General features: G+C 36.6%; 3 protein-coding genes and 1 pseudogene across 5 annotated transcripts in view; 2 read left to right on the top strand and 2 right to left on the bottom strand.

Moving 5' to 3' along the window:
- The window catches only part of LOC121756375 (peptidyl-prolyl cis-trans isomerase FKBP16-1, chloroplastic-like), a 542,442-nt gene that overhangs the window by 336,988 nt on the left and 178,861 nt on the right, over positions 1 to 26,593 (bottom strand). The gene's annotated exons all lie outside the window — the stretch shown is intronic.
- On the bottom strand, positions 402 to 2,835 carry LOC121756372 (50S ribosomal protein L21, mitochondrial-like). Of its 2 annotated transcripts, XR_006040915.1 has the most exons (6): positions 2,360 to 2,835; positions 2,173 to 2,253; positions 1,415 to 1,516; positions 1,186 to 1,317; positions 875 to 949; positions 699 to 765 (listed from the first exon to the last, which is right to left on the bottom strand). XR_006040915.1 is itself a non-coding variant. In XM_042151905.1 (5 exons), exons 1-5 carry the CDS (start codon positions 2,765 to 2,767, stop codon positions 640 to 642), a joined length of 792 nt encoding a protein of 263 aa, XP_042007839.1. In that variant the 5' UTR covers positions 2,768 to 2,835; the 3' UTR covers positions 402 to 639. The 2 variants fall into 2 exon arrangements, 1 of the variants encoding a protein (XP_042007839.1); XM_042151905.1 differs by lacking the exon at positions 1,186 to 1,317 and having other exon boundaries at positions 402 to 765.
- LOC121756353 (cysteine synthase 2-like) lies at positions 11,961 to 24,168 on the top strand. Its single transcript, XM_042151879.1, has 7 exons — positions 11,961 to 12,176; positions 12,267 to 12,341; positions 21,504 to 21,647; positions 21,835 to 22,221; positions 22,301 to 22,536; positions 22,996 to 23,219; positions 23,767 to 24,168. The coding sequence occupies exons 1-7, from the start codon at positions 11,976 to 11,978 to the stop codon at positions 23,781 to 23,783; spliced, it is 1,284 nt and encodes a 427-aa protein (XP_042007813.1). The 5' UTR covers positions 11,961 to 11,975; the 3' UTR covers positions 23,784 to 24,168.
- LOC121756365 lies at positions 12,708 to 13,876 on the top strand (annotated as a pseudogene).

The raw sequence follows: 26,593 nt of genomic DNA, 5'->3' as shown, positions 1-26,593 counted from the left end.
ATAATATATATATATATATATATATATAGAGGGATGTGATCATATGATAACTCATATTTATGGTGATAACCTAATAACCTATCATGACGAAATATATCATTTTATAAAATAGAATATCATTTTATGGATTAAAAGTATCATTCTATGCATGCTGAAAAAAATATCATTTTATAGTGTATAAATATCATTTTTACTAAAAATGATATTTATACACTATAAAATGATTGGTTATTAGGTTATCACCATAAATATGGTTATCATTTTAATTATTACTCCCCTTAGTTTTGAGCAAACATATATATGCTTTAGTACTATGATTTTGAGCAAACATATCAATGAATATACTCTACTGTCTACCCATAGTAGTTTTGAGCAAACATATATATGCTTTAGTACTATGATTTTGAGCAAACATATCAATGAATATACTCTACTGTCTACCCATAGTTTTGGAGTTAAAAGATACTACTACAGATAAAACGACCCAAAACATGAGCCCGGAATCATGGATGAACAAGGAAGAAGACCTGAATTCTGAGAATGTAAAGGTTACATTAGAAAACAAACAGGAGTAGTATATCAGGCTTGAGCTGTTGGGAAAAATGGATCTTGAAAGCACCAGACAAGCATATGTGCCTATTAAGCTTCCATAGCCACCTTCTTCTCTGCCTTTTCCTTCTCTTTCGTTGGAGGAGGAGGCAGAGGCATAGTATTTTCTTGCTTCTCGATCCCTTGTATATCCGTTATCCTTAGTTTAGTTAATTCCTAAAGCATGAGACAAGTTAAAGATAGAACAGCACTCAGCACTGCATCTTCCATGGGGATGATAATTGGTTAAGAAAAAGGAACATGTATATATTATCATTTCAATTACCTGGCGATGACCTTTTGTTCTTCTGTAATTCTTTCTTCTCTTTTTCTTGAATATGATCACCTTTGCGTCTAGCGCCTGCATACCAAAAAATAGAAATCCTTAAATAAAATTGAAACAATAATTTATCTGTTGTTAAAAGACCATCTCATTGTTATCATATGGTCACATTATGCCTATTCGTAACTTCAATCACAAGTTGTCACAATGATCAAATGCCTAGAATAGCAACCAACTTGATGCTTTTCTAAATTGAGAAACGAAAATAGAAAGCACAACAACTCTTTGCTAGTGCTAGTTCGCCTAGTCGCTACCTTTTTAGTCCCCTGCGACTTAGAATCACAAATCCCTTATCTTGGAAAAGAAGAAGAGTGGTATAAAGGTGGTGAAGTTTGTGTTCTCTTAGTTATATGCTTAACTCCAGAGATATGACAGCCAATACCTTCCTAATGTCACCGAAAGAAAGTCGTACACATTAGACACAAGGGCTTTGTATAAACTGTAACTGAAGATAATATAATCTAGAAACAAGTCTCAACTTACGTGTTCCTCAACAACAGCATGAACAGCTGCTTCAGGCAAAATTGGCCTACCGATGATTGTCTGTGTTTGTGAACCTAGCATAAGAACCTTATTGAGGACCAACTGCATGAAATGAGAATACAAAGGTTAGAGATTAAATTAGTCCAACATCATTTGCATAACTAGAACCATTCAACATAATATTTAATTAGACAAACAAGTTGTTAACAGAGCTGCTGGACTGATTTGTATTCCTAATGACTGGATTCGCAATGAGTAATGAAGTTCGGTGTTTACTTTACGGGATAGGATATATAGATAAAACATAATGATTTAAGCATTTGAAGGATTAGATGATAAAAAGGTCCAAGATTAGTTAATCCAGCAAAGTAAATGTTTGGTTTGACATATGTTTGCCTTAATACGTTTACTTGGACATATTTTTGAGAGTTCATCTGCCTCAGCCGAATCATGATAAAGTAGATAATGCATAGCCTAATAAACAATACAAAATCATCCAATATATAATGCAGAGCCATAATCTGATCAAATGAAAACACATCCAGGATTTACGGCACAGTCACATATCTGTAGGACTATAGCTACAGCTGAGTTATAAGCAATCCTTGTCAAAAGATTCATAGCTTCTCCCCATGGAAAATTGTAAACCTAGCAGAATTTGCTATAATCAAGCGAACAGAGGAAATATAAATTCGTAGCAATTCAAAGCCAGCCAAATAGCATCATTCATCAATAGAATATCTAACACAATGACTGACCTTATCATTGACGTCACAGTGCTTCAACCTCTCTGTGTAAATGGTATCCCCATTGCTCACCTTGAATTGATGCGATCCAATCTAACATGAAAATGGAAACGAAGAAACATTAAAAGTTCATTTAATCACTCAATTTACCACACTACTCTATCAAAATCAAACCCACAAACAAGTCTGACATTTTCACCTGAACAACTGCGAACACGGGCTCATACAATTTGAAAACCCTGTCCGATTTCTGGAGCGGACCGAGGACCGTGTACCCGATCTCAGTGGCTTCTTTTACTTTTTCCTCAGCAGACAAATCAGCGCTCTCCCCTTCATTTTCACTATAATCCTCTCCTTCACCGCTTTCGTAATCTTCCTCTTCATCGTCGTCGCTTTCAGTGTGCCTCGAGCAACAGCTCCGCGCGGGCAATGCGGCGCGTTGGTAAGCGTTAAATTTATTGGCGAAATTGTAGTTTGGGGGAGTGGCGGCGAGCGTTTGGTTGAGAACGGGGGCGGTGTAAGGCGCTAGGCTTTCTGAGATCGGGGATAGGGTTCTGATGGATTGGAGACAACGAGTTAGGGTTTGAAAGCAACGGCGATTCGCCATGGATGCGAGCTCCCAATTTCAGCACATTCTTTCTTTCTGCAGGTTTATATCTTTAATTTTACACTCAAAATGTTTTTGGTTTAAATTTGGAGTAGTAAGGAGAACTACTACTAAAAAACAGGAATAATAGTAGCACCACTTTTATTTTAAAAATTATAGGATAAATTATTTAAAAAAACACAAATTTTGGTTAATATTTTATCATTCCCACAATTTTTAAATTAGCCAACATTTTCTTAGTTATCTACTGTACTATTTATTTGGATTTGAGAGATGTTGTGCATGGCATGCGTAGTCTAGATACATTAATCTGTGTTATATTTCACATTATGTTGTTAGAATATACTACTAGTAAATAAATATTCATCGTAAAGATTCTGACAAATTATTGTCTCTCCGAACGACTGTAAATTTATAAGCCAAATATCCAATCCATGTTCTCTTATATTTAATTTTTATCGTTCACGAGAATTTATACAAAAATGAAGTGACTATTTAAATAGTAGTAGTTCTTATAATAAATCTCTTAGATAACATGTTAATGAATTTATCTTATAATACTCTGAAAATTGTTGTCAATGCCCAAGAAGGCAATAATAGAAAATTCACTTTAATATTCCAGCACAGATCTCCACAACACCATATGAACTTCATAAATTCATTATTGATTTTGTCAATGACTAATAAATTTGATATCATCCCACTTTAAATTTTTATCTTTTAATTTCAATCGCATATTGTGAGACTATGGTTTTTTCTTGCAAATCTACCCATTCAAAACTAACTGTATTGTCCCTGTGCGGGCTGAGTCTATAGTGTTTTTCTTTATATTTAAAGAGGAATACTAATTAAAGAGCATACTAAGAAGACAAATGAATTCGTTAAGTTTTACAACGATATTAAAAGCCTAACGTCATTGTACTAAGAGCCTAAGACAATGTTTATTAGATAATCATTCAATGATTTCAATTACCAATCAATTTTAATATTTAAATTTTAATCACCAATCATTCACCCATCAGTTTCAATTTTAATATATTTACTCAATTTTTTCTATTTTAAATATTATTTCAATCCAATCATACATTTTTTATACTTATTTTTTATAATAATAATATGATTATTATTAAAAAAAGTAAAGTGTTAATTTTTATTTTAAAAAATGATTCAATTATGTCCGAATGACTAAAGAGGAATACAAATAACTTATCAATGAATAGAGAATATTTTAAAACTAGTATCATATACTATTAACCTAGTTTTAAATTAAATATTTAAATAAAATATTTTTTTGCCTCTTTTATTTTATGGAGTATTAAACATTTATAAAAAAACCTTTATTCAATTTTTTTCTGTCAAATATACTTACGTGTGAGTATAAACCTTCGGCTCGTGTGGAGGACATTTCATTTATAATACGTATGTCATGATCAATAAATCTCTATTTTTATCTTTTCTATTAAATGACAAATGAATAAATGCATATTTTATAACATAAATATTTCAAGAAGACAATACTCGCATGCAATTGTTGTAGCGCCGCGCATAAGCTTGCTAGATCTTCAAGAGACTTTAATTCGATGCATGTTTGGGATAAACCTTTCGGCTCATGTGGTGTGGAGGACTTTTTAATTTATTGTGCATTTGTTGTGATCAATAAAGTCTATTTTTACTTTTTAAAAAAAAGATAAATTAATGGATTTTTTATAACTTAAATTTATCAAGAAGGCGATACTCACGGGAACAATGTCAGTTTTACCCGAACTCGATGGTTGACCCGATTAGCCCCGCTAAAATTAAAGGGTTATCGCTGAAAATTTATAACCTGATTAGAAATCGAGCTAATCGAACTGGCCCGTTGGGCTGCACAAAAATTATACTCCCCTTTTTTACTTATTTTTTTAATATTTTGTGTGTCTCACCCTTTCGTTCGAGCAATTCCTTTATAGGTTATTTCTTTTTTTCTCTACGAAAAATATATACCTCATGTGAAAGAGACGAAAGTTTAGAATTGTTCCAAACTAAAAAAAAAGTTAAATACGTGTTTTCTATGTAAATAGATGCTTAAAAGTTGATTATATTACTTTGTTTTTTTAAAATTTGTTACTAGTATTTTTTTCTTATATCCGTCTTATATTTTCAATTTGTACTAAATATATTTTTATTTGCAATATTGATTTTGTTAAGGAGGTAGATGTGTATATAATATTTATAAAAAATATAGAATCTTTATAATTGAAAAATAAATAAGATCATTTCAATTAACCTACTTAGCCCACAAGATTAGTTTTTAGCAAGATTAGCATGTTGGGCTAACTCGAACCCCGAGCATTTAGGGTTATGGTTTTAAATTTTTTAATCTGATTATCTCAATCCCGATTATCCAGCAACCTGAGTAGGGTTGGCCAAAAACCTGCTGGCTTGGCCTGATTGAAATCCCTACTCACAGATGAGGGTCATAGCGTCGTAATGATACATAAGCTTGCTAGATCTTCAAATGACTTTAATTCGACGTATGTTTGGAATAAACCTCCAGCTCATGTGGATGACTTTTTCATTTATTGCACGTTTGTCGTGATCAGTAAAAGTCTTTTTTCTTAATTTAAAAAAGACAAATTAATGGATACATTTTTTTCTAACATGAATATTTCAAGAAGACAATATTGAATACTCATGTCCGAGTGTCGTAGCGCCGTAAATAAGCCTGTTATATCTCCAAGAGACTTTAATTCGCCGTATGTTTGGGATAAACCTCTGGCTCATGTGGATTACTTTTTATTTATTGTATGTTTGTCGTGATCAATAAATGTCTATTTTTACTTTTTCTTAAAAAAGATAAATTAATGGATACATATTTTATAATATAAATATATCAAGAAGAATACTCATGTGCGAGTGTCATATTGGTCATTGTAATTAGAGGTGGGTAGGTACGGTATACCTTACTGAAACCACCATACTGTATATCTTACCGTAAATTCGGTATATGAAAAAATCATACCTTTACCTTACCAAAATTTTCGGTATACCGAACTTCGGTATAACAAATTTCCATACCGATACCGTACCTCATTTTCGGTATACCTTACTTTCAACATCAATGAAAATAGAATATTTTAGTTTTTAAAATATTATTTATATTTTATAATTTAAAAAAACATGTTAAATATGTTTTATTCATAATTATAACTATATTTCACAATAAATTTTAATAATTTAAAAATTTATAACATATAGTTTATATATAATTATATTTATATTTTATGGTATATACCGAATTTCGGTATGCCACGGTATATGAAAATTCATACCATTACCTTACCGAATTCTTTCGGTAAGGTATCATATCGTACCAAAAGTCACGGTATACGACCTCTCATATGGTCACTCATATCCTATAAATAGGTGTGGATTTGAGAGATGGAAAACACACCAACAAATCATTCTCTCTTCTCTCTAGCTCTAGCATTCTAGTTCGCATTAGGAGCATTGCATTGCTCGGTTCTCGCCTCCAATTCAAGTTCGCCGGAGCCTACGAGTTTGAGGTGCTTCAACTCGGTAGGAGGAAAGTCGTTTCATCTTTGGGGACGGTGTGCCAATCCGTGAGCACTAGCCGGGCGTATCTCGTCTTGCGGAGAGAGGGATACCTCGACTCGACTTGAAGAAGACTATAGCAATCTTTCGGTAAGGTATCATACCGTACCAAAAGTCATGATATACCGAACATTCGGTATTTTCGCTATTTTTTTTAGTACGATAAGGCCGGTAATTCAGTATTTTTCCCCAGCCCTAGTTGTAATGACACATAGGCTTGTTGGATCTTCTAAGGGACTTTAATCCGACATACGTTTTGGATAAACCTCCGCCTCATGTGAAGGACTTTTGCCAGAATTACTGGCGAAAATCAGTGGCGTATAATAAATTCATTTATTATACGTTTGTCGTGATTAATAAATGTTTATTTTTACTTCCCTTTTTTAAAAGACAAATTAATGGATTGCATAATTTCTAACATAAATATATCAAGAAGAGAGTACACACGGACAAGTGGCATAGCGCCGTAAAGCACATAAGCTTGCTAGATCTTCAAGAGACTTTAATTCGACCTACGTTTGGGGTAAACCAAAGGGTCACGTGGATGAAAATTTCAATTATTATACGTTTGCCGTGATCAATAAATGTTTATTTTTACTTTTTCTAAATAAGACAAAGTAATGGATTCATTTTTCTAACATAAATATAACAAGAAGACAATACTCACGGGCGAGTGTTATAGTTCCGTAATGACACATAAGCTTGCTAGGTCTTTAAGGGACTTTAATTCGACGTACGTTTGGGTTAAACTTTCGGCTCACGTGGAGGACTTTTTCATTGTGCGTTTGTAGTGATCAATAAATGTCTATTTTTACTTTTTTTTTTTATAAAATGACAAATTCATGGATACATTTTTTCTAACATAAATATACCAAGAAGGCGATACTCATGGGCGAGTGTCATAGCGCCGTAATGACACATAAGCTTGCTTGATCTTCAAGGGACTTTAATTCGACGTACGTTTGGGATAAACCTCCTGTTCATGTGGAGCAAATTTTCATTTATTATACGTTTATCGTGGTCAATAAATGTATATTTTAATATGTATATTAAGAACACAATTCTATTGAGTCTTATGTTTATTATTTTGCATTCATTTCTTGACTAGGAATAATCTATGCATGCCAGTAAATCGAGTGAAAATGGGAATTCGTCTTTGAGGTGTTATGCCTCTAATATTGCAATAAAAGTTCGAGAACCTACTAAAATATTTCAATATAATCATCTTTGCTTTGATTATGCAAAAAATTATTATTGCGGATGAAGTTGATACTTTTCCTCCTTGCTACCTTATAAACTGCTCCATAAACCATGCCGCATATACATAAATATAATGTGTTTTTGCATATATAAGTAATAATAATTGTAAAATTATGTAAAAGTTAAATATCCAAATTAGATTTGATATGCTACTAAAGAATAGTATGTTGTATTTGAACATCTACCACACCATGTATATTAATTATTACACGTTTTATGATATTCAAATTTTTCATGAGCATAAACATTTCTTTGAGTGAAACACATTTTACACACTTATAATATTTAAAGGAATTCATTTAATAATTAAGTCCCTATATTAAAATAATAGTATGAGAACTATCATATTTTTAACAAAAATATACTAGGGCTACCGAAAACTGAGCTGGATTTTAACGAAAATAAATAAAAATGAATCTACTCATCATAACAACATTATTTTATTATCACTATAACCTCAAAAGGCTTGATGCAGACTCATTTTTAATACTAAATGGAAATATAACGTTAAAGTTAATCTTCACTAAAAAGTTTAGACTTTCATTTTTAATTGTATTTCTAGGTATGCAATCATCATAGTACTAATAATTATTCCATCGAGCACAAATAATCAGTATTAAAAGGAAATGAATTTTAAGCACACTTAACACCTAAAACAGTGAAATTCGAATGAGAAGATATCGCACTTGCTAATCATAACCGTATAAATAAACAAAACATCATCAATCAAAATCCGAATAATTTAATTTTGCATAGATAATATTAAGAAAGTAAATTTGAACTGACTGAATACAATCCAAATAAACCAATAGTAATTGTTTTGAAACACTGAAGCCAAAAAAGGAGACATTGTAACTCAAAATCCAGTAATGAATAACAATATTAATATTATTCCGCAGATTTAAAATTCAGAGCCTGTCTAACGGCGTTAATGCGCCGTCACAGTTTCTCCTCCTCCAACTTCCTTCAACAGCTGCTGCAAATGCTCCGGCTCGCTCGCCACGTAAGCCAACAGTCCTTCGCCAGTTTTCTCGGCGGACTCTTCCGTCACCAGCGGAGAAATCCTGCCGATAACGACGATTGCGACGAGGAAGAGCGCCGTCGAGACGAGAAGCGGAGAGAAGTAGTTCAAAAGGCGGATTAAGTTAGGCGCGAGGTAGAAGAAGGAGAGGATCGCGAGGACGAATCCGAAGACGGAGAGGATTGCCAATTTGTAGTCGAGAAGCTTCTCCGGTATCTCCATGGCGTCGGATCGAAACCTCCGTCGCTGCGCAGAGATGAAGGTTTTGTGTATACTGCGAGTGAATATCTATCTCTATCGTGAGGGATTTGGGGTTCGCGTTTTAATGGGCGATTTATTTAAGGCGGTTTCCCCAAAATACCCATCGTAATTACATGTGACAGCGGTGAGATAGATGAATGTGTATATTTTACATCTTTTATCGTGTTACCTATGCCGTTACAGGAGAGTCAAATGCGGATGATTTTCATTTTTAACTTTAACTGCTTTTGTCGCCCATCCTTATCCCGACTTCCTTTACAATGATTTTCATTTTTATTCTATTTTACCCCGTTTATTAAAATTAATCTTTATATAAAGAATCTTCAATATTATTGATAGTATTTTAATTATTATTTATTTTTTATTCATGTAACTGCTTTATCAATTTGCATAAAAATTATGTCATTTACTATCAATGTCTTGATTAGTTAAAAATTTGTCGTTAAGTGTTTACTGGGATTATTGTATTTTTATAATATTTCTTCTTTTTATACGGAAGCGAAACCAATATACGAATCCCAGTTTATTCATACTTTAAAATTTTTTGTAAAATTTTTGGACAAGAGACCAAGATACGAGTCTCAGTTCCTTCATTCTTTGAAAATTTGTCGTGAAGTGTTTACTGCAATTATTGTATTTTTGTAATATTTCTCCTTTATGTACGGAGCGACCAATATATGAATCTCAATATCTTCATTCTTTTAAAATTTGTCATAAAGTGTTTACTGTAATTATTGTATTTTTGTAATATTCCTCCTTTTTGTACGGATGACGAGGACCAAGCTACAAATCTCGATTTATTCGCTCTTTTTGTTGTTAAGTTTTTATTGCAATTACTATATTTTTGTAATATTCCTCCTCTATGTACGGATGAGACACCAAGCTACGAGTCTCAATTTCTTCTTTTTTTCTAAAATTTATCTTTAAGTGTTTATTGAAATTATTGTATTTTGGTAATATTCAACCCTTAAAAAATTGCATTATATATTTGCTGCATTCATTGTATTTTTGTAATATTTGTCCTTTTTGTCGGACAACGAACCTATATATGAATCTCAATTTCTTCGTTCTCTAAAATTATTATTGTTACATATTTACTGCAATTATTGTATTTTTGTAATATTCTTTCTCTGTGTAGGCTAGAGAGAGATACGAATCTCAATTTCTTCATTCTTTAGCAATAAAAAAATTGAGTTTTTAAACTGAAACACCATTTCCAAGTTAAACACATTATACGCTAAATTTAATCAATAATATTTCAATTTATTTAGAAAGTGCAACATAAATCTTGTATGTATAAATACAAAAAAACTCAACTAAATTTAGGTAAGCCCAACTAATCATTACAATTACCTCATGATTTCATTTTATTTCTTGTGGAGTGAGATCGGTGGAATATATGACACTGTAATAACTTATTGAAGGGAGAGATGAAAGAGGATTTACATAGTAAAAAATGTAAATGAGAGAGAGGGAATAAAAGTGGGAAGTGTGCAAGTGAAAGTTTGAATGGAATGGCTGTCATTTAGTGGTATGTAATTTAGTGTGAGAGTTGGTGGAGGCTGAGGATGTCCTAATCTATTAAATATACCATCCCATGAAACAACAAAATCTTGTCATGTGATAATGCCCTCATTCATTCTATTCCTATCTCATTCATATAGTCCATAATTTAAAATCCCTTTTAATTGAGTGCAGATTCTAAAAGATAGAAGAAAGTTGGTGAAAAAAATTTAATAGTCATTGAGAGTGAGTTTTATTTCTATATCCTGTTTTTATTTAAAATTCCTTTTTTGATTATGTGTAATATTTTAACAATTATAAAGATAAGTGTATGAAAAGAAGTTAATGGACAATGACAATGTCACAACAAGTTATAATTTTTATCTATTAATTTTATAAGAAAAAAATAGAAACATAAATCGTGAATGTTTAAATATCAAATTATATTGTCTTTGGATTTGCTCTACTTCAACATCTAGGAATTCACATTTTTCACTTATTTTTTCTTCCAATATTATAACTCTGTCACTCTAAGACATCCAATTTCTTTTACCAATTTTAAATCCCCACAAAACAAAAAAGAAATTGGAAAATATCCGTTTGGTACAAAATTTAAAAATACCCACTTCTATAAGTTCATGAAGAATTACATTAAACTTGACATCACTAATCACCATACAACTTTTTAATTTGGTAAAACTTTCATACACAATCGGTATAAATTTGTTGACGAAATCATGAAAATTCTTCAACTTATTTAATTTAATGCTGACATTAATAGTAATAATAACAATGAAAAAATGGGGATGAAATCAGGAAACTAACGAACTAATTAATTTTGAAAATTAAGGCAATAAAATCCTCAAACGGCAACTCTATTCAGAAAATTAAAGACAAATCATCTCCAACTCAACAACACCAAATTCCTTAATAACAGTGAAATATACTATTATGGATTAAGCCAATGTTCAAACATAGGCAAATTCCTTATTCTAGATCCTTAGACTAAGCTTATTGACTGAAACGGGCTACAATTAATTAAGCCTATGTTCAAACATAGGCACATCACAAGCTCAACTCGTGACTAGACGGAATAAACCCACAACTGCTCAACTTATTTTAATTACTTCTACACTATTTTAACAGTAGAATTTTAAATATGTTTAGTCTAAAAGTTTATATTAAGTTATACTTTTTTATAAATAATTTAAAATATTTATTCAATAAATTATAATGTAGTTTATACAGTTTTAAATCATCCAAAGAATATACTACTATTGGAACTATAATTTAAAATATAAGATCTTAATCGTAATTATTTTAATTAACAATAATATTAATAGAAAAATCTAAAATACATGCCAAAAAATGTGAACCCAACCTGACTCAGCCAAGACAGCCATTTATCAAGTTTAAGTTCATATTAATAGAAAAAAGAAGCCCAGTCCAGCCCAGAATGGAAACGGACCTAAGCCGGTCCGGTCCGGTCCAGCCCAGTTGACCCAGTGTAAGTATATTGAAGTAGTCCATATTTAACACGCAAATATCAAATTCAAAGGATTGAGAGCGATGGCGGAGCTAGCGAGAAACGCCAGCGCCGCCGTAACTGCTCTATCTCTGATCGGTCTCCTCTCCTACATAATTTTTCATAACAATAAGTCTAGGAGCAGAAAGCCCGCACTCAGAAAGCGCCCAAGCGGCGTCGTTTCCGCCATTGGCAACACTCCTCTCATCAGGATCGACAGCCTCTCCGATGCCACTGGATGCGAGGTCATTTCTCTATCTCTCTCTCTCTTTCTTAATTTCCATTTCCTCTTGATACTTTCTTAACTGCCATCTCTTCTTCTTTCTGCTGTGCAGATTTTGGGGAAAGCTGAGTTTTTGAATCCTGGAGGTAGCGTCAAAGATAGAGTGGCACTCAAAATCATCCAAGAGGTAGCTTGGTTAATTGGTCCCCTTTTTGGGAGTTTCTGCAATTCCTAATTAATTCTATCAACTACTACCTCCCTGAAGGAAAATGCCTGTCAAGTTTCTTCTTTTATTGGGATTATTGTGTATTAATTTCACTGTATAGATATTTGAAGTAGTACTGGGAACTATGCCATTTTTTATAGTGTTAGGTGTTGGAATAAGAAAATTAACAATAAGGCAAGTGATGAAGATATGGCAAGAATAAAGAAGGAAATCAATGAAGATTATGGAAAATCAAATAAAAAGGATATTAGTATAATTAGAATATATTTTCCATGTTTAGCTAGAATTAGAGTCTATATATAGTTGTGTAACCATGGAGAGAATATAATTCAAGTCATTCACAATGTAGTCTTTAAAGTTCTCCTCATCTTTTACTTTCTGCCATAGTATTTTATTTTCCGCATTTTACTTTTCAACATGGTATCAGAGCAGGTTCGATCACATGGATCGATCACTGTCTCTAAAGCAAAAAAAAAAACCCAAAAAAAAAACCAAAAAAAAAAACCAAAACCCTATCAGAAAAACATCAAAGGAGGTGGAGGCTTCGGCGATTAGCAACAGGAAGTTCTTCACCAACAAAGTGACGGCACAGCAAGACCCGACGGAAACGGCGTCACAAGCAGTGGCAGCGACCGCCTCTATGGCTGGCGGCAGCGCTGTAAACGATGGTAGCGCTTGGCTGGACAGAGACAACGATGTTGATTTCTCCGCGGTTGAATTTCGAACAGCCCCCGGCGGCGCCGAAGTTTGGATTTTCCTCCGCCAAGAAGTCAATATGTTTACCGCATTGCAAAAAATTCACGAAGACAGGGATGTTGATTCCACTGAATTTGAGGAGTCTGTTGCACAGGCTTTGTTTGATTTGGAAAACACCAACCAAGACATTAAGAGTGAATTGAAAGACCTCTATATCAACTCTGCAGTGCAAATTGATGTTGCTGTTGTAATCCATGCTCCCTACAGACTGAGGAAAGCTTTCCGCAAGGTGCACCCAAAGCTTGTTAGAGAGCTTGAGAAGAAATTCAGTGGAAAGGATGTCATTTTTGTTGCTACCAGGAGGGCTCTGCTGTCCAAAGGCCTTGATCCCGCAAACTCACTTCAGTCCACGAAGCTGTGCTTGAAGATGGTGTGTACCCTGCTGAGATTGTTAGAAAACGTATCAGATACAGACTTGATGGATCAAAGATCATGAAGGTGTTCTTGGATCCTAAGTCGAGGAATGATACTGAAAATAAGCTGGAAACTTTTGCTGGGGTGTACAGGAAGCTTTCTGGAAAAGATGTTGGCTTTGAATTCCCCACAGTGGAGCGTAAGAAGACAAAGCAGCCGAAGAATTATCCGGTCGAGGGGGAGAGGTTAGCCGCAACCGGATAATTATTCGAGATGATTGGTGTAATAATGGAGTGCTCATTTCAGTTGGAAGAAGCTCGGCCAGAAAGGAGTTCGGTAAGCTCGGCTTACCGAGCTGGAACTAGCTTGGAACTAGCAGAAGAAGAAGGAAGCTCGGCTTTGAGCTCGGCTTTGAGTTTGGCTTCGAGCCGAGAAGACAGTTGGTCTTGAGCCGAGAAGCAAAGGAGTTCGGTTTGTGTACCGAGAAAGGAGTTCGGTTTATGAACCGAGAAGGGAGCTCGGTTGTGAGCCGAAGAGAGTGCTCGGTTGTGAGCCGAAAAGAAAGTTCGGTCTTGAGTCAAGAATAGAGTTCGTCTTGAGCCGGGAAAAGAAGAAGCAACAGTTCGGGCTTGAACCGAGAAGGTAGAAGCAACCTAGCCGAACTAGCCGTTGGAGCAGCAGTTAGTTAGCTGAGATGTAGCGGTTATTCTTCTTGCTTTCTTGATTCTTCTTGTAGTTAGTTAGTAGCAGTTGCTACTTGATTATAGAGCTTTAAATAGCTCAAAACCATGTACGTAGTTAGTAGTGAAAATAAAAAGAGTTTTCAAGTTTTCTCTCCAAGATTACCATCTTCAATACTCAAAGTGTGAGTGTGTGTTCTTCTGCATTGTGTGATCATACAACTGTGAGTGTGTGTGTGATTCACCTGAGTGTGTGAAAGTCTTGTGCGTATTGAATCCCAACAAGTGGCGCCGTCTGTGGGAAGATGGCAGCAAGGCTTGATGCAGAAAAGTTCACAGGCAAGAATGATTATAGCCTGTGGAAGATGAAGATGAAGGCGGTCTTGATTCAACAAGGCTTGGCCGCAGTTCTTGCAAATACAGAAGAGAAAGGAAAGGCTCCAATGCTTGATGATAAAGCTCAGGCAAAGATGGAGGAGATGCAGCTCAAGGCACATTCTGCAGTGATTCTGTGCCTTGGAGATAAGGTCTTGAGGGAAGTTCAAGAAGCCAAGACTGCGGTGGAGATCTTGAACAGGTTAGATGAAGTTTACCTGGCAAAATCTTTGGCTAACCGGCTGTATCTCAAGAAGAGGCTCTATGCCTATAGTTTTTCTGGTGAAAAATCTATCATAGAGCAGTTGGAGGAGTTCAATAAGATCATTGATGATCTGGGCTCTGTGGATGTTAAAATTTCAGATGAAGACAAGGCCATTCTTACATTGAATGCCTTGCCTAGCTCGTATGACCAGTTGAGTGATGCAATTATCTATGGCAGAGATAAGGCTATCACCTATGCAGAAGTCTACTCGGCCTTGATGGCTAAGGAACTCCAGAAGACTACCAGCAGAAGCTCTGCAAGCTCCAATGTTCAAACTGCAGAGGCCTTGAATGTGAAGAAGTTCAAAAAGCAGAACTTCAAGAAAAAGTTTGAGGGCTCTAAACCCTCAAGTTCTGATGCTCAGAAGGAAACCAGAGCATGTTTTTGGTGCAAGAAACCAGGGCACTTGAAGAAGGACTGCCATGCCTGGAAGAGAAAACTAGCCTCTGAGGGCCACAACACTTCTGATTGTGTAGAGAGTACTGATCCCCCTGCTCAACTCATGAATGTAAGTGATAATGGGATCAGTCACAGGTGGATAATGGACTCAGGGTGCAGCTTCCATATGTGCCCCAACAAATCTTGGTTTCATGATCTTCAGGAAGCATCAGGGACTGTAGTTCTTGGAAATAACCATGTGTGTCAGATCAAAGGGATAGGGAAAGTGAAGCTAAGTTTGCAAGATGGCTCTATAAAGATCCTAACTGGGGTGAGGTATATTCCGGAAGTGAAAAGAAATCTCATCTCATTGGGAATGCTGGAGGAGAAAGGGTTCACCATATTGATGAGTCAGGGAAAGATGCTTGTGAAATCTGGGAATGCAGTGGTGATGGAGGCTGACAGAGAGCACATTCTCTATTATCTGAAGGCTAAGGCTGTTGATGGAGAAAGCAATGCAGTGTCAGATGATTCCATAATGCTATGGCACAAGAGATTGGGCCATCCAGCAGAAGGAAGCTTGAAAGAACTCATCAAGAAGGGCCTGATCTCTGGAGATTTCAACAAGATGGACCCCTGTGAGCAGTGTATACTTGGAAAAGCAAAGAAGGCACCCTATCCTACAGGTATTCACTCTTCTACAGCCCCATTAGACTACATACATAGTGATCTTTGGGGCCCTTCACCTGTAAGCTCAATTGGTGGTGGGAAATACTACCTTGCTATTATTGATGACTACACTAGGAAACTGTGGGTGTATATACTGAAAGAAAAATCAGAGACATTCACAAAATTCAAGATATGGTGTAAAGAGGTGGAGCTAGAGAAGGGAAGGAGTGTTAAATGCCTAAGAACTGACAATGGCTTGGAATTCTTGTCTACTGAGTTTGATCTGTTTTGCAAAGAGAAGGGGATGAAGAGGCATCGCACTGTTCCTGGTAACCCCCAGCAAAATGGTGTTGTGGAGAGGATGAATAGGACTATCCTAGAGAGAGTAAGGTGCTTGTTACTCAGTTCTGGTCTGAGCAACAGATTTTGGGGAGAGGCTGTGTATACAGCAGCCTATCTCATAAATAAGTGTCCATCTACTGCCCTTAAGTCTGAGACTCCTGATTACATGTGGTATGGAGCCCATAGTGACTACTCAAAATACAAGGTGTTTGGGTGTGCAGCCTATGCTCATGCTAGGCAAAGTAAGCTTGAGGCTAGGGCTCTAAAATGCATATTGCTGGGGTATCAGAGGGGTGTTAAGGGGTATAGGCTCTGGTGCATTGAGCCTGGTAGGCAGAAGGTGGTGGTGAGTAGGGATGTTGTGTTCTTGGAGGATCAGATGCCATACTTAAAAAGGAAGCTGGACTCCAATGAAATTGAGAGTGATTTCCTCAAGGTGGAGCCAGTGGGACTTTGCCAAGGAGCAGGTGAAGCCTCTGACTCAGAAAGTGAGTCTGAACCAGAGGATGATGGTGCTCTAGCTCGAGGTAGAAAAATTGATGAGCCTACAGCAGACTCTGCCAGAGAGTACCAGATAGCAAGAGATAGAGGCAGAAGAAATACAAGACCACCTGAAAGGTTCTCTGATGTGGTCTACTATGCACTTTGTGCTGCTGAGGGCATTGATATTGCAGATCCTCTCACATATAAAGAAGCCATGAAGAGTAAAGACAGAGAAAGGTGGATTGAAGCCATGAATGAGGAAATGGAATCTTTACTCAAGAACAAAACATGGATCTTGGTGGATAAATCCAGACTGACTACAGATGGAAAAGAAAGGAGGCTGATCAGTTGTAAGTGGTTGTTTAAGAAAAAGATTGAGACCACTGATAAAGATAGAATCAGATTCAAGGCAAGGCTGGTGGCTAGGGGCTTCACACAGCAAGAAGGAATTGATTTCAATGAAGTATTTGCTCCAGTTGTTAAGCACACTTCTATTAGGATCTTGTTGGCAGTTGTGAACCAGCTAGACTGGGAGCTACAACAGCTTGATGTGAAGACAGCCTTCCTCAATGGGGATCTAGAGGAGACTATCTTTATGGAACAGCCAGAGGGCTTTGTGAAGACTGGAGAAGAAGGTAAGGTGTGCCTGCTACAGAAAAGTCTTTATGGACTTAAGCAAAGTCCTAGACAGTGGAATAAGAAGTTTGATGCACAGATGAAGAAGATTGGCTTCTCCAAGTCAGAATATGATGATTGTATTTACATCAAGAAGGCAGGCAGGACTCCCATTGCCTACCTATTACTCTATGTGGATGATATGCTACTTGCAGGCCCTTCTATGACAGAAATTCAGAAAGTTAAACAAGATCTGAAGTCGAGCTTTGAAATGAAGGATCTAGGAGAGTCAAGGAAGATCCTAGGCATACATATTCAGAGAGATAGAGGCTGCAAGAAGCTGTGGATGCTGCAAACTGATTATATTGACAAAGTTATGCAGAGATTCAGAATGGAGAATGCTAAACCTGCCTCAACACCCTTGTCCCAGAGTTTCAGATTATCAAAGGAACAAGCTCCTAAAACTAAGCAAGAGGCTGATGAGATGGAGGCTATCCCTTATGCTAGTGTTGTTGGGAGTATCATGTACACTATGATTTGTACAAGACCAGATCTGGCTCATGCTATCTCAGTGACTAGCAGATACATGGCAGACCCGGGGAAGGAGCATTGGAATGCTCTTAAATGGATATTGAGGTACATGAAGTCAACTAAGGACTGGGGGATTGTGTTCAGTGGCTGGGAAGGTGGATCTGAGGAGGTTGTGCAGGGGTATTGTGATGCAGACTATGCTGCAAATCTGGACACCAGAAAGTCTCAAACAGGTTATGTGTTCACCATGTTTGGAACTGTGATCAGTTGGAAATCAGGTCTGCAGAGTGTAGTTGCTCTCTCAACTACAGAATCAGAGTATATAGCTCTCACTGCAGCTGTACAGGAAAGCTTTTGGATCCAGGGAGTAATTTCTGATTTTGGTTTTGACCAAGAAACAATGGTGATTCATTGTGACAGCAGCTCAGCTATATGCTTGGCTAAACATCCGGGTTTCCATGAGAGGAGCAAACATATAGACATAAAGTTGCACTTTATTAGAGATGAGATTGAAAGGGGAAGGGTGAAGGTGGTTAAGATTAACACCTTGCACAATCCGGCAGATATGCTAACTAAATCTCTAAGTAGAGACAAGTTTGATCATTGCAAGAAGTTGATCAATGTTTGTGCAAGAACTGAGATGAGCCCTCAGGTGGAGAATTGTAATAATGGAGTGCTCATTTCAGTTGGAAGAAGCTCGGCCAGAAAGGAGTTCGGTAAGCTCGGCTTACCGAGCTGGAACTAGCTTGGAACTAGCAGAAGAAGAAGGAAGCTCGGCTTTGAGCTCGGCTTTGAGTTTGGCTTCGAGCCGAGAAGACAGTTGGTCTTGAGCCGAGAAGCAAAGGAGTTCGGTTTGTGTACCGAGAAAGGAGTTCGGTTTATGAACCGAGAAGGGAGCTCGGTTGTGAGCCGAAGAGAGTGCTCGGTTGTGAGCCGAAAAGAAAGTTCGGTCTTGAGTCAAGAATAGAGTTCGTCTTGAGCCGGGAAAAGAAGAAGCAACAGTTCGGGCTTGAACCGAGAAGGAAGTTCGGCCTAGAGAAACTAGCCGTTGGTGCAGCAGTTAGTTAGCCGAGATGTAGCAGTTATTCTTCTTGCTTTCTTGATTCTTCTTGTAGTTAGTTAGTAGCAGTTGCTACTTGATTGTAGAGCTTTAAATAGCTCAAAACCATGTACGTAGTTAGTAGTGAAAATAAAAAGAGTTTTCAAGTTTTCTCTCCAAGATTACCATCTTCGATACTCTAAGTGTGAGTGTGTGTTCTTCTGCATTGTGAGTGATCATACAACTGTGAGTGTGTGTGTGATTCACCTGAGTGTGTGAAAGTCTTGTGCGTATTGAATCCCAACAATTGGAGCAGCGCCTATGCCAGAGAAGAGAAGATAGCTTCAGGCAAAAATGGTCCAGAGAAGAAGAAGCAACCGAGAAAGGAGAATCTACTGCCGAAGAGGTGGCAACCGTGAGAGGCTGTGAACTCACGTTATAATGAAGTGTTTGGCAGAGCGGAGATATCAACCTCTTGCCAAACGATTCAATCTCCGAATTAAGGAGAGAATTTCCGAGGACGAAGGCAGAGCAGCCAACGTCTGGGTGGCGAGGGGGAGAGAGATAGTGTCGCCACACAGCCGTTGTGAAGAGTTGGTGGGAATGGGATGTCGTCGAGAAGACGTTGAGAACCCATTGCCATAAGATGATGTTAAAGGAACAACCGCGGAAAAAGCCAAAGCCAATAAGAGAAGATGAGGCCTTCTTAAACTAAATGGGAGAAGATAGTGTCGCCACACAGAGATGGGGGATGCACAATGGCCGCGAAACGTCGGCTGTTGAAGAAATAGAAACTGGATTGAAGGAGTGACGGGAGAATTCTCACCGTCGAGAAATGAGCAGACTTCGGATGGACGACCAAAAGTATTGTCAGAGAATAATGACATACGGAGCAGAGGCTCCATAGAGTTTGGCGATTACTCGCCGGAGGTGGCATGGATTGAGAGTATGTCACCGAGAAAAGACCCATGAAGAAACATAAAGGAGGCTGATGGTTTCACGTCTTCATTGTTAGGGTCTTCAAAAAAGGAGAAATAAATTTGGGCCTAGTAGTTATTAGGCTCAAGAAAGAAAAGAAATGAAAATAATGGACTCATAGTTTGAGTTTGGAATGGACTGAGAATGGTCTGAATTGGCTCCTAGATATGAGTTAAAACTGTCTAAGATGGCTCCTAGACAAGAGCAAAAACTGTCTAGATTAGCTCCTCGACAAGAGTCAAAACTGTCTGATTTAGCTCCTCGACATGAGTCAAAACTGTCAGAACTAGCTCCTCGACAAGAGTCAAAACTGTCAGAATTAGCTCCTAGATATGAGCTAAAACTGTCTGATGGCTCCTTGATATGAGTTAAAACTATCTAAGATGGCTCCTAGATACGAGCAAAAACTATCTAAGATAGCTCCTAAATATGAGTAAAAACTGTTTAGACAAGCTCCTTGACACGAGTTAAAACTGGCAACAAAAAATTGAATAGCTCATTGACACGAGTTAAAACTGTCAACAGAAAATTGAAGAGCTCCTTGATACGAGTTAAAACCGTCAACAGAAAATTGAAGAACTCATTGAAACGAGTCTAAACTTTCAATGATGAATGAAGAGCTCCTTGAAACGAGTCTAAACTTTCAATAACTCTTTGATACGAGCCTAAACAATCAATGATGAATTGAAGAAGCTCTATGATACGAGCATAAACTGTCAATGGGAATTGAAGAACTCTTAAATACGAGTATAAACTATTTATCAAATTAAAGATCGTGCAAGTTAAGTGTCGAAAAACTCGATACTTAACTTGAGGGGGAGTGTTGCAATAAGAAAATTAATTAATTGGAGAACAATAAGGCAAGTGATGAAGATATGGCAAGAATAAAGAAGGAAATCAATGAAGATTATTGAAAATCAAATAAAAAGGATATTAGTATAATTAGAATATATTTTCCATGTTTAGCTAGAATTAGAGTCTATATATAGTTGTGTAACCATGGAGATAATAGAACACAAGTCATTCACAATGTAGTCTTTAAAGTTCTCCTCATCTTTTACTTTCTGCAATAGTATTTTATTTTCCGCATTTTACTTTTCAACAGTAGGACTGCAGCCTATATAAGAGGGTTGTTTTTGCTGATCTAAACTTTATGAAACATCTATAAGATGTTCTTGAGCTCATAATAATTTCTAATGTGTTTAAAAAGTTACTATCATTTTGATCCCAAAATAATGAAACTGAGGGGCTCTGCCCAACCTTTTCCTTTTATCAGATAAGGATCATGTATTGTAGAAAAACCTCTTGTATCAATCATAGTCTTGGTAATCACAATTTGTCTGTCAAAATTATCAGCTTGTGAGCTAAGTCGACCAAAATCCAACACCTTGTACCTTTTTATAAAGTCGGTAATATCTGACAAGATCTATTAACACCTAACATTTTTGGATGCCAATGAAAATGGTTTCTTAGATTCTGATCTACCCGCCTATCCATATTCCCTCTCTTACTTTTTATATTAGATAGGTTTTTCTGAGAGAGATGATTCGATTTTTCTATAAGACAATAGGTTGCTGAAGCTGTATAATTTTATGCAATATACTCCTAATTTGTATAGTTTGTCATGGTTCTGTAATTTGTTTTGGTTGTATTTGCAGGCTCTAGAATGTGGAGCTCTGTCTCCTGGGGGAGTGGTCACTGAAGGAAGTGCTGGAAGCACAGCCATCAGTCTTGCAACTGTGGCTCCGGCTGTTGGATGCAGGTGCCATGTAGTCATTCCGGATGATGCTGCCATCGAGAAGGTATGTAAGATATGTTCATAAAAGAGGTTCCACTTTCGTCATTATTCATGGATTCTTTGTTGTGCTGAGCAATATTTGGTGCATTTCTTCCTTGTACAAGCTGTATACAGTTGCTCTTCTTCAGAGATCAGGTGTAGATGAATTAATCTCACTATATTTTTGTTTACTCTTTCATCATGCTTTGCAGTCTCAAATCCTGGAAGCTCTTGGTGCCACTGTGGAAAGAGTGAGGCCGGTTTCAATCACCCACAAAGAGCACTTTGTAAATATTGCCCGGAGAAGAGCGCACGAGGCAAATGAACTAGCCTCAAAGTACCAAGAAACGAGCGAAATTGGTAACCATTTCAATCAGCTGAATGGCAGTGATGCAGTCTCTGAAGCGAAGAGTTCAAATTACTTACCCGACTGCAAAGGTGGTTTTTTTGCTGATCAATTTGAGAACCTTGCCAATTTCAGAGCTCACTATGAGGGTACTGGACCTGAGATTTGGGAACAGGTTGGTAGAAAATTGGATGCATTTGTTGCCGCTGCTGGTACTGGTGGCACTGTCGCTGGAGTCTCTCGGTATCTGAAGGTCGTTGATTGAAGAATTGTAGAATCCCTAGGTTGACATTACTGAAACAGTGAGTAACCTTCTTTCACATAATCGACAGGACAAGGATTCCTCTACCAAGTGCTTTCTAGTCGACCCACCTGGTTCTGGTCTGTTCAACAAGGTAACAAGAGGAGTGATGTACACAAGAGAGGAAGCTGAAGGACGGAGGTTAAAAAATCCCTTCGATACGATCACTGAAGGAATCGGAATTAACAGATTGACAGAAAATTTCAAAGCTGCAGAACTTGATGGGGCTTTTCGAGGCTCAGATAAGGAGGCTGTTGAAATGTCTAGGTTAGTATAATCTATCCTTTTCCCTGAATCAAATGATGTTTAAAGTTGGGTAATATGTCAATAACAATCATTGATGCATGCTAATGCTCATTCTCCATATCTACAAGTCATGGGCAAGCTGTAAAACGTGTTTAGGAATATTCATCTCTGTACTTGCTGTGAAAATGCCAATACTCGGGGACCATTTCATGCCTTCCATTTAAAAGCAGAAAACAGGCATAATTGGTCCTAAGTATTGCTCATGAAACGCCACTGCTTGTTTGTGCGATAGACAATAAATGAACTAGAAAGTAGAAAGCCAGGCCAACGACATGTTTATTGTTATACCATAGTTGGAGGGTAGTAATGTATCCTGTTAAGCTTCAGCGTCTCACTTCTCAGTGAAGTTTATTCCTTAAACAGCACTCTTTCGAACTGTGACACTGATTGAAATTCTTCTGTCTGTGATTGGCCTGACAGGTATTTATTGAAGAATGATGGGTTGTTTCTTGGTAGTTCTTCAGCAATGAACTGTGTTGGAGCTGTCAGAGTGGCTCAACAAATGGGCCCTGGTCACACCATCGTCACAATTTTATGTGACAGTGGTATGAGGCATTTGAGTAAGTTTTACAATGCTGAATATTTGGCCAAGTATGGATTGACACCTTCAGCTTCTGGACTGGAGTTCCTTGGCATCAGTTGTGGTGAGAATTTCGATGTACTCACTACTCCTACATATGGCTTACTTAGTTGAAACTCTTGAACCACATGCTTGTTCTATTATCTTCTTCACTTAATGACTTATAGTGAATGGCCGATGATGGAATTTCCAGTTCTAGACGTCTTAAAACAGTTAGGTACATTTTTTTCATGAAAGATAAATTGCACGTATCCCTCACCCTCCCCCTTATACTGTAGATATGAAGCTAGAGAATTGATAAAAAAGAAGAAACAAAAACACATGCCAAATGAAGGACTAGCTAAGTCGCATGAAAACTTTTAAATACGAACTAGTAGATTCCTCGGAAGGTCGACCCTTCCATATGGTGAGTAATGAGGTTGTATTTCTGGAACCGGTTTGAAGCAATGTTGCCTTGTAAGGTTCCCCCTTTCTCTTAACTTAAGATGAATACCTAACAAAGAATCATAAAGAAATTACAGGAAAAGGTAGTTTGAAACTGTTTGCAGATATTCAAGTATCGTTTGCACGCTTTATCTCCCTCCCAGAAGTTGATATAAATCACTGCACAGGTGTGAAGGAACAATGATCAGAAAAGGCGACGGCTCTTGATTAATTTCGAAAACAAGGGAGTTTGGGGAAGTCTCCCACCTGGCACTATGATGGATGAAGAAAAGAAGCCTCGGCCGCTGGAACATGACAGAAAAATGCCAAGCTGCAAATTGAAATGCATCTTTCTTCATTCATCATTCTCATCTGCATGGTTTGTGATCTCATTTCCTCTCTGTGAATTAGTCATGCTCTAATATCTGCATAAAACATTTAAATCGAATTTTTGATGAATGGAGTTGATTAGTAGCATCATAATGGTTTAGTTCATAATGTTAAGTTGCTCTTCTACTTCATCACTTTTTGTAAGAAAGTATTTGCATGAATCATAATTTGATTGAGATTTGATGCACTGCAAAACAAAACACATGAACAAAAAATAATGCATGATACAAAATATATTCACCCATGCCTTGTATTCTTGCATGTTCTATTGTTTCTCTCATTTCCGCGTATCATTCTCGCTCAAAATCCAGTCAAATTGATCTTATTTACTGATCGCTTGTTTTATTCCACGACTTTTTTCGATCAATCTACCCCAAAAGTATGGTCATACACTGGAGTCCCTTAAAAAATAAAATAAAGATAAGAAGATGGAATTTATATGTAGTTTTTTGTGTAACAGTATGCATTTTTAAAGTGGATTGTAAGAGAAATTCAAATGTTATAACTCCAGTACGTAAGGAAATAGTGAATAAAACTCCTTGCGCTCTAGGTCTAAAACAATCTATTAAATTTGTCAGAGTTTTTCAAAAGAATCAAAACGGCTAGTTATTAACCATGCCGTAGGAACTACGCGATCACCCCAAGGGTGCCTTCTGCATTTAAGGGGTCACGGACCAAAGCGCCAATACAAAAGTGTGTAAACATATAACAATGAGTTAAGCTGGATTGTCCTGGAAACTTGCTCGAATGGGATCCTTTCGATTTTCCATATATATACGTAGGGGTGTCGAAACGGGTACCCGCACCCGATTTTGGCCCAAAAGTTAGTCCTAATACCCATCCCGCAGTTAGTCGGGTATCTCGCAATAGACACCGCGGGTACCCGACCTGAAACTTTTTTTTTTGAAATCTTCTTTTTTAAAATATTATTTGTATATTTTAGATGCTTTTTTAAAAATACTACTTGCTGAATGTAATAGACTCACTTGAAACTTTTTTTTATTATTTAATTTTGTTGAGAATTGACATCAAGCCATGTAATCTTTGATTCTTTGTCTTCGTATCTTTCTAATTTTTAAGTTAAAAATCTCAATCTTTTATATTATTATACTTATACATCTAAATTCAAGAATAAATAAGGAATTAGATGATTAAGTAATCATATGAGCTGCACAAATGCTCATTTGAATAAATTTTAAGAATAATTGAGAACTTATATTTTAATTTTTTTTTAAATATCGGCTTTAAATAATCATATGAGCTGCACAAATACCACATGTAAATATGTAGTCCAAATTCAATTACAATGCCAGAAAATCCAAACTCCAAATTACCATTCAAAAATCTAAATATGAAAACATTAACTAAGTAAGCAACGATGTCTTACTTTAATCAAAAGTCTAAATATAAAATAAGTAAATAACTTCAACCAAAAGTCTAAGGTAATAAAAGTTTCACATGGTTTCACCAATCATTCTTCATCTGGCGCGTGCATCACTCGTGCACCATGGACATTGCTCGTTGGAGCCATGGCGTCAATCCTGACTAAAACTAAACAAATAAACAGAAACAAATAAGAATTCTAATTCTTATAATATGAAAAGGAAATGTAAATTGTGTATAAATAAGAATTATACTTGCCATCACGAGTGGAAGGAGGGAGGAGGCGGGTGGAAGGAGACAAGGAGTTGAATCGTAGACTGTAGAGTAAGAGAAAAGACGAAAAAAAGATTTGTGATCTTAACCCTAACCCTAATTAAAAGTTAAAAACTTAAAAAATACGTTTTGTAATATATTACTAATAAAAAATTACACTATGATTTTTAAGCCAGCCCAGTCAGCAAGTATTAAAATAAAAAATAAAAATTATAAAATATTAATATATATCTGGTATTTTTGGGACTATCGGGATTACCCGGTCGAGTATCGGGATACCCGATACCCGCAAAACCTAAAATTATTATATCTGACCCCGCACCGTTTCCCGATTCCCGGCGGGTATCGGGTCGGGTTCGGGATTACCCGTTTCGACACCCCTATATATACAAAGTTGTTCCAGTTGATTGGCATTAATCCTAGATCCTTGCCATGTAGCACTTCGCGTAGCATCAAGACACTTGTATTGCTATCCAACAACCCCGTTTTTACGGTTTAGGTTGTTCATATTTCGCAGAATTTATCGAAAATGGAAATAATTTACTTTTGGTCAATAAACCATAATGACAAAAGTGAATTATGTATAATTCTAATTCAACTCTCCCCTAATTAACCGACATTAACATTTCAGTCAAACAAAATCTATCACTGATCTATTCGAGTTTATGTGGCAAATTTACTAGGTTTTATAATTAATATCGTCCCAAGTATTAAATAAATTGGGCTACCAAAAAGGTTACTTTATACTAAAAAAATATATTTTTTCTTTGGTTTTTGTTTTGACTACAATAGTTTCTTAGGCCCAATGAAGCCCAATAAATGAGGAAATGGCTGTTACCAAAGGTCAACCGAATCCGGATCAGCACATTCAAAGGAATACGAAATCTCAGCCGTCCATTACTTTCCAAGCCCATCTGAGCCGTCAAATACATGTCTAGTTTCGGAATCCCGCCGAGTGTCTGGCTTCAC

Source organism: Salvia splendens, chromosome 11 (assembly GCF_004379255.2).
Source record: "Salvia splendens isolate huo1 chromosome 11, SspV2, whole genome shotgun sequence".
Lineage (NCBI taxonomy): Eukaryota > Viridiplantae > Streptophyta > Magnoliopsida > Lamiales > Lamiaceae > Salvia > Salvia splendens.
Note: the sequence above shows the minus strand (reverse complement) of the source record. Positions and strands in the feature narration are given on the sequence as shown.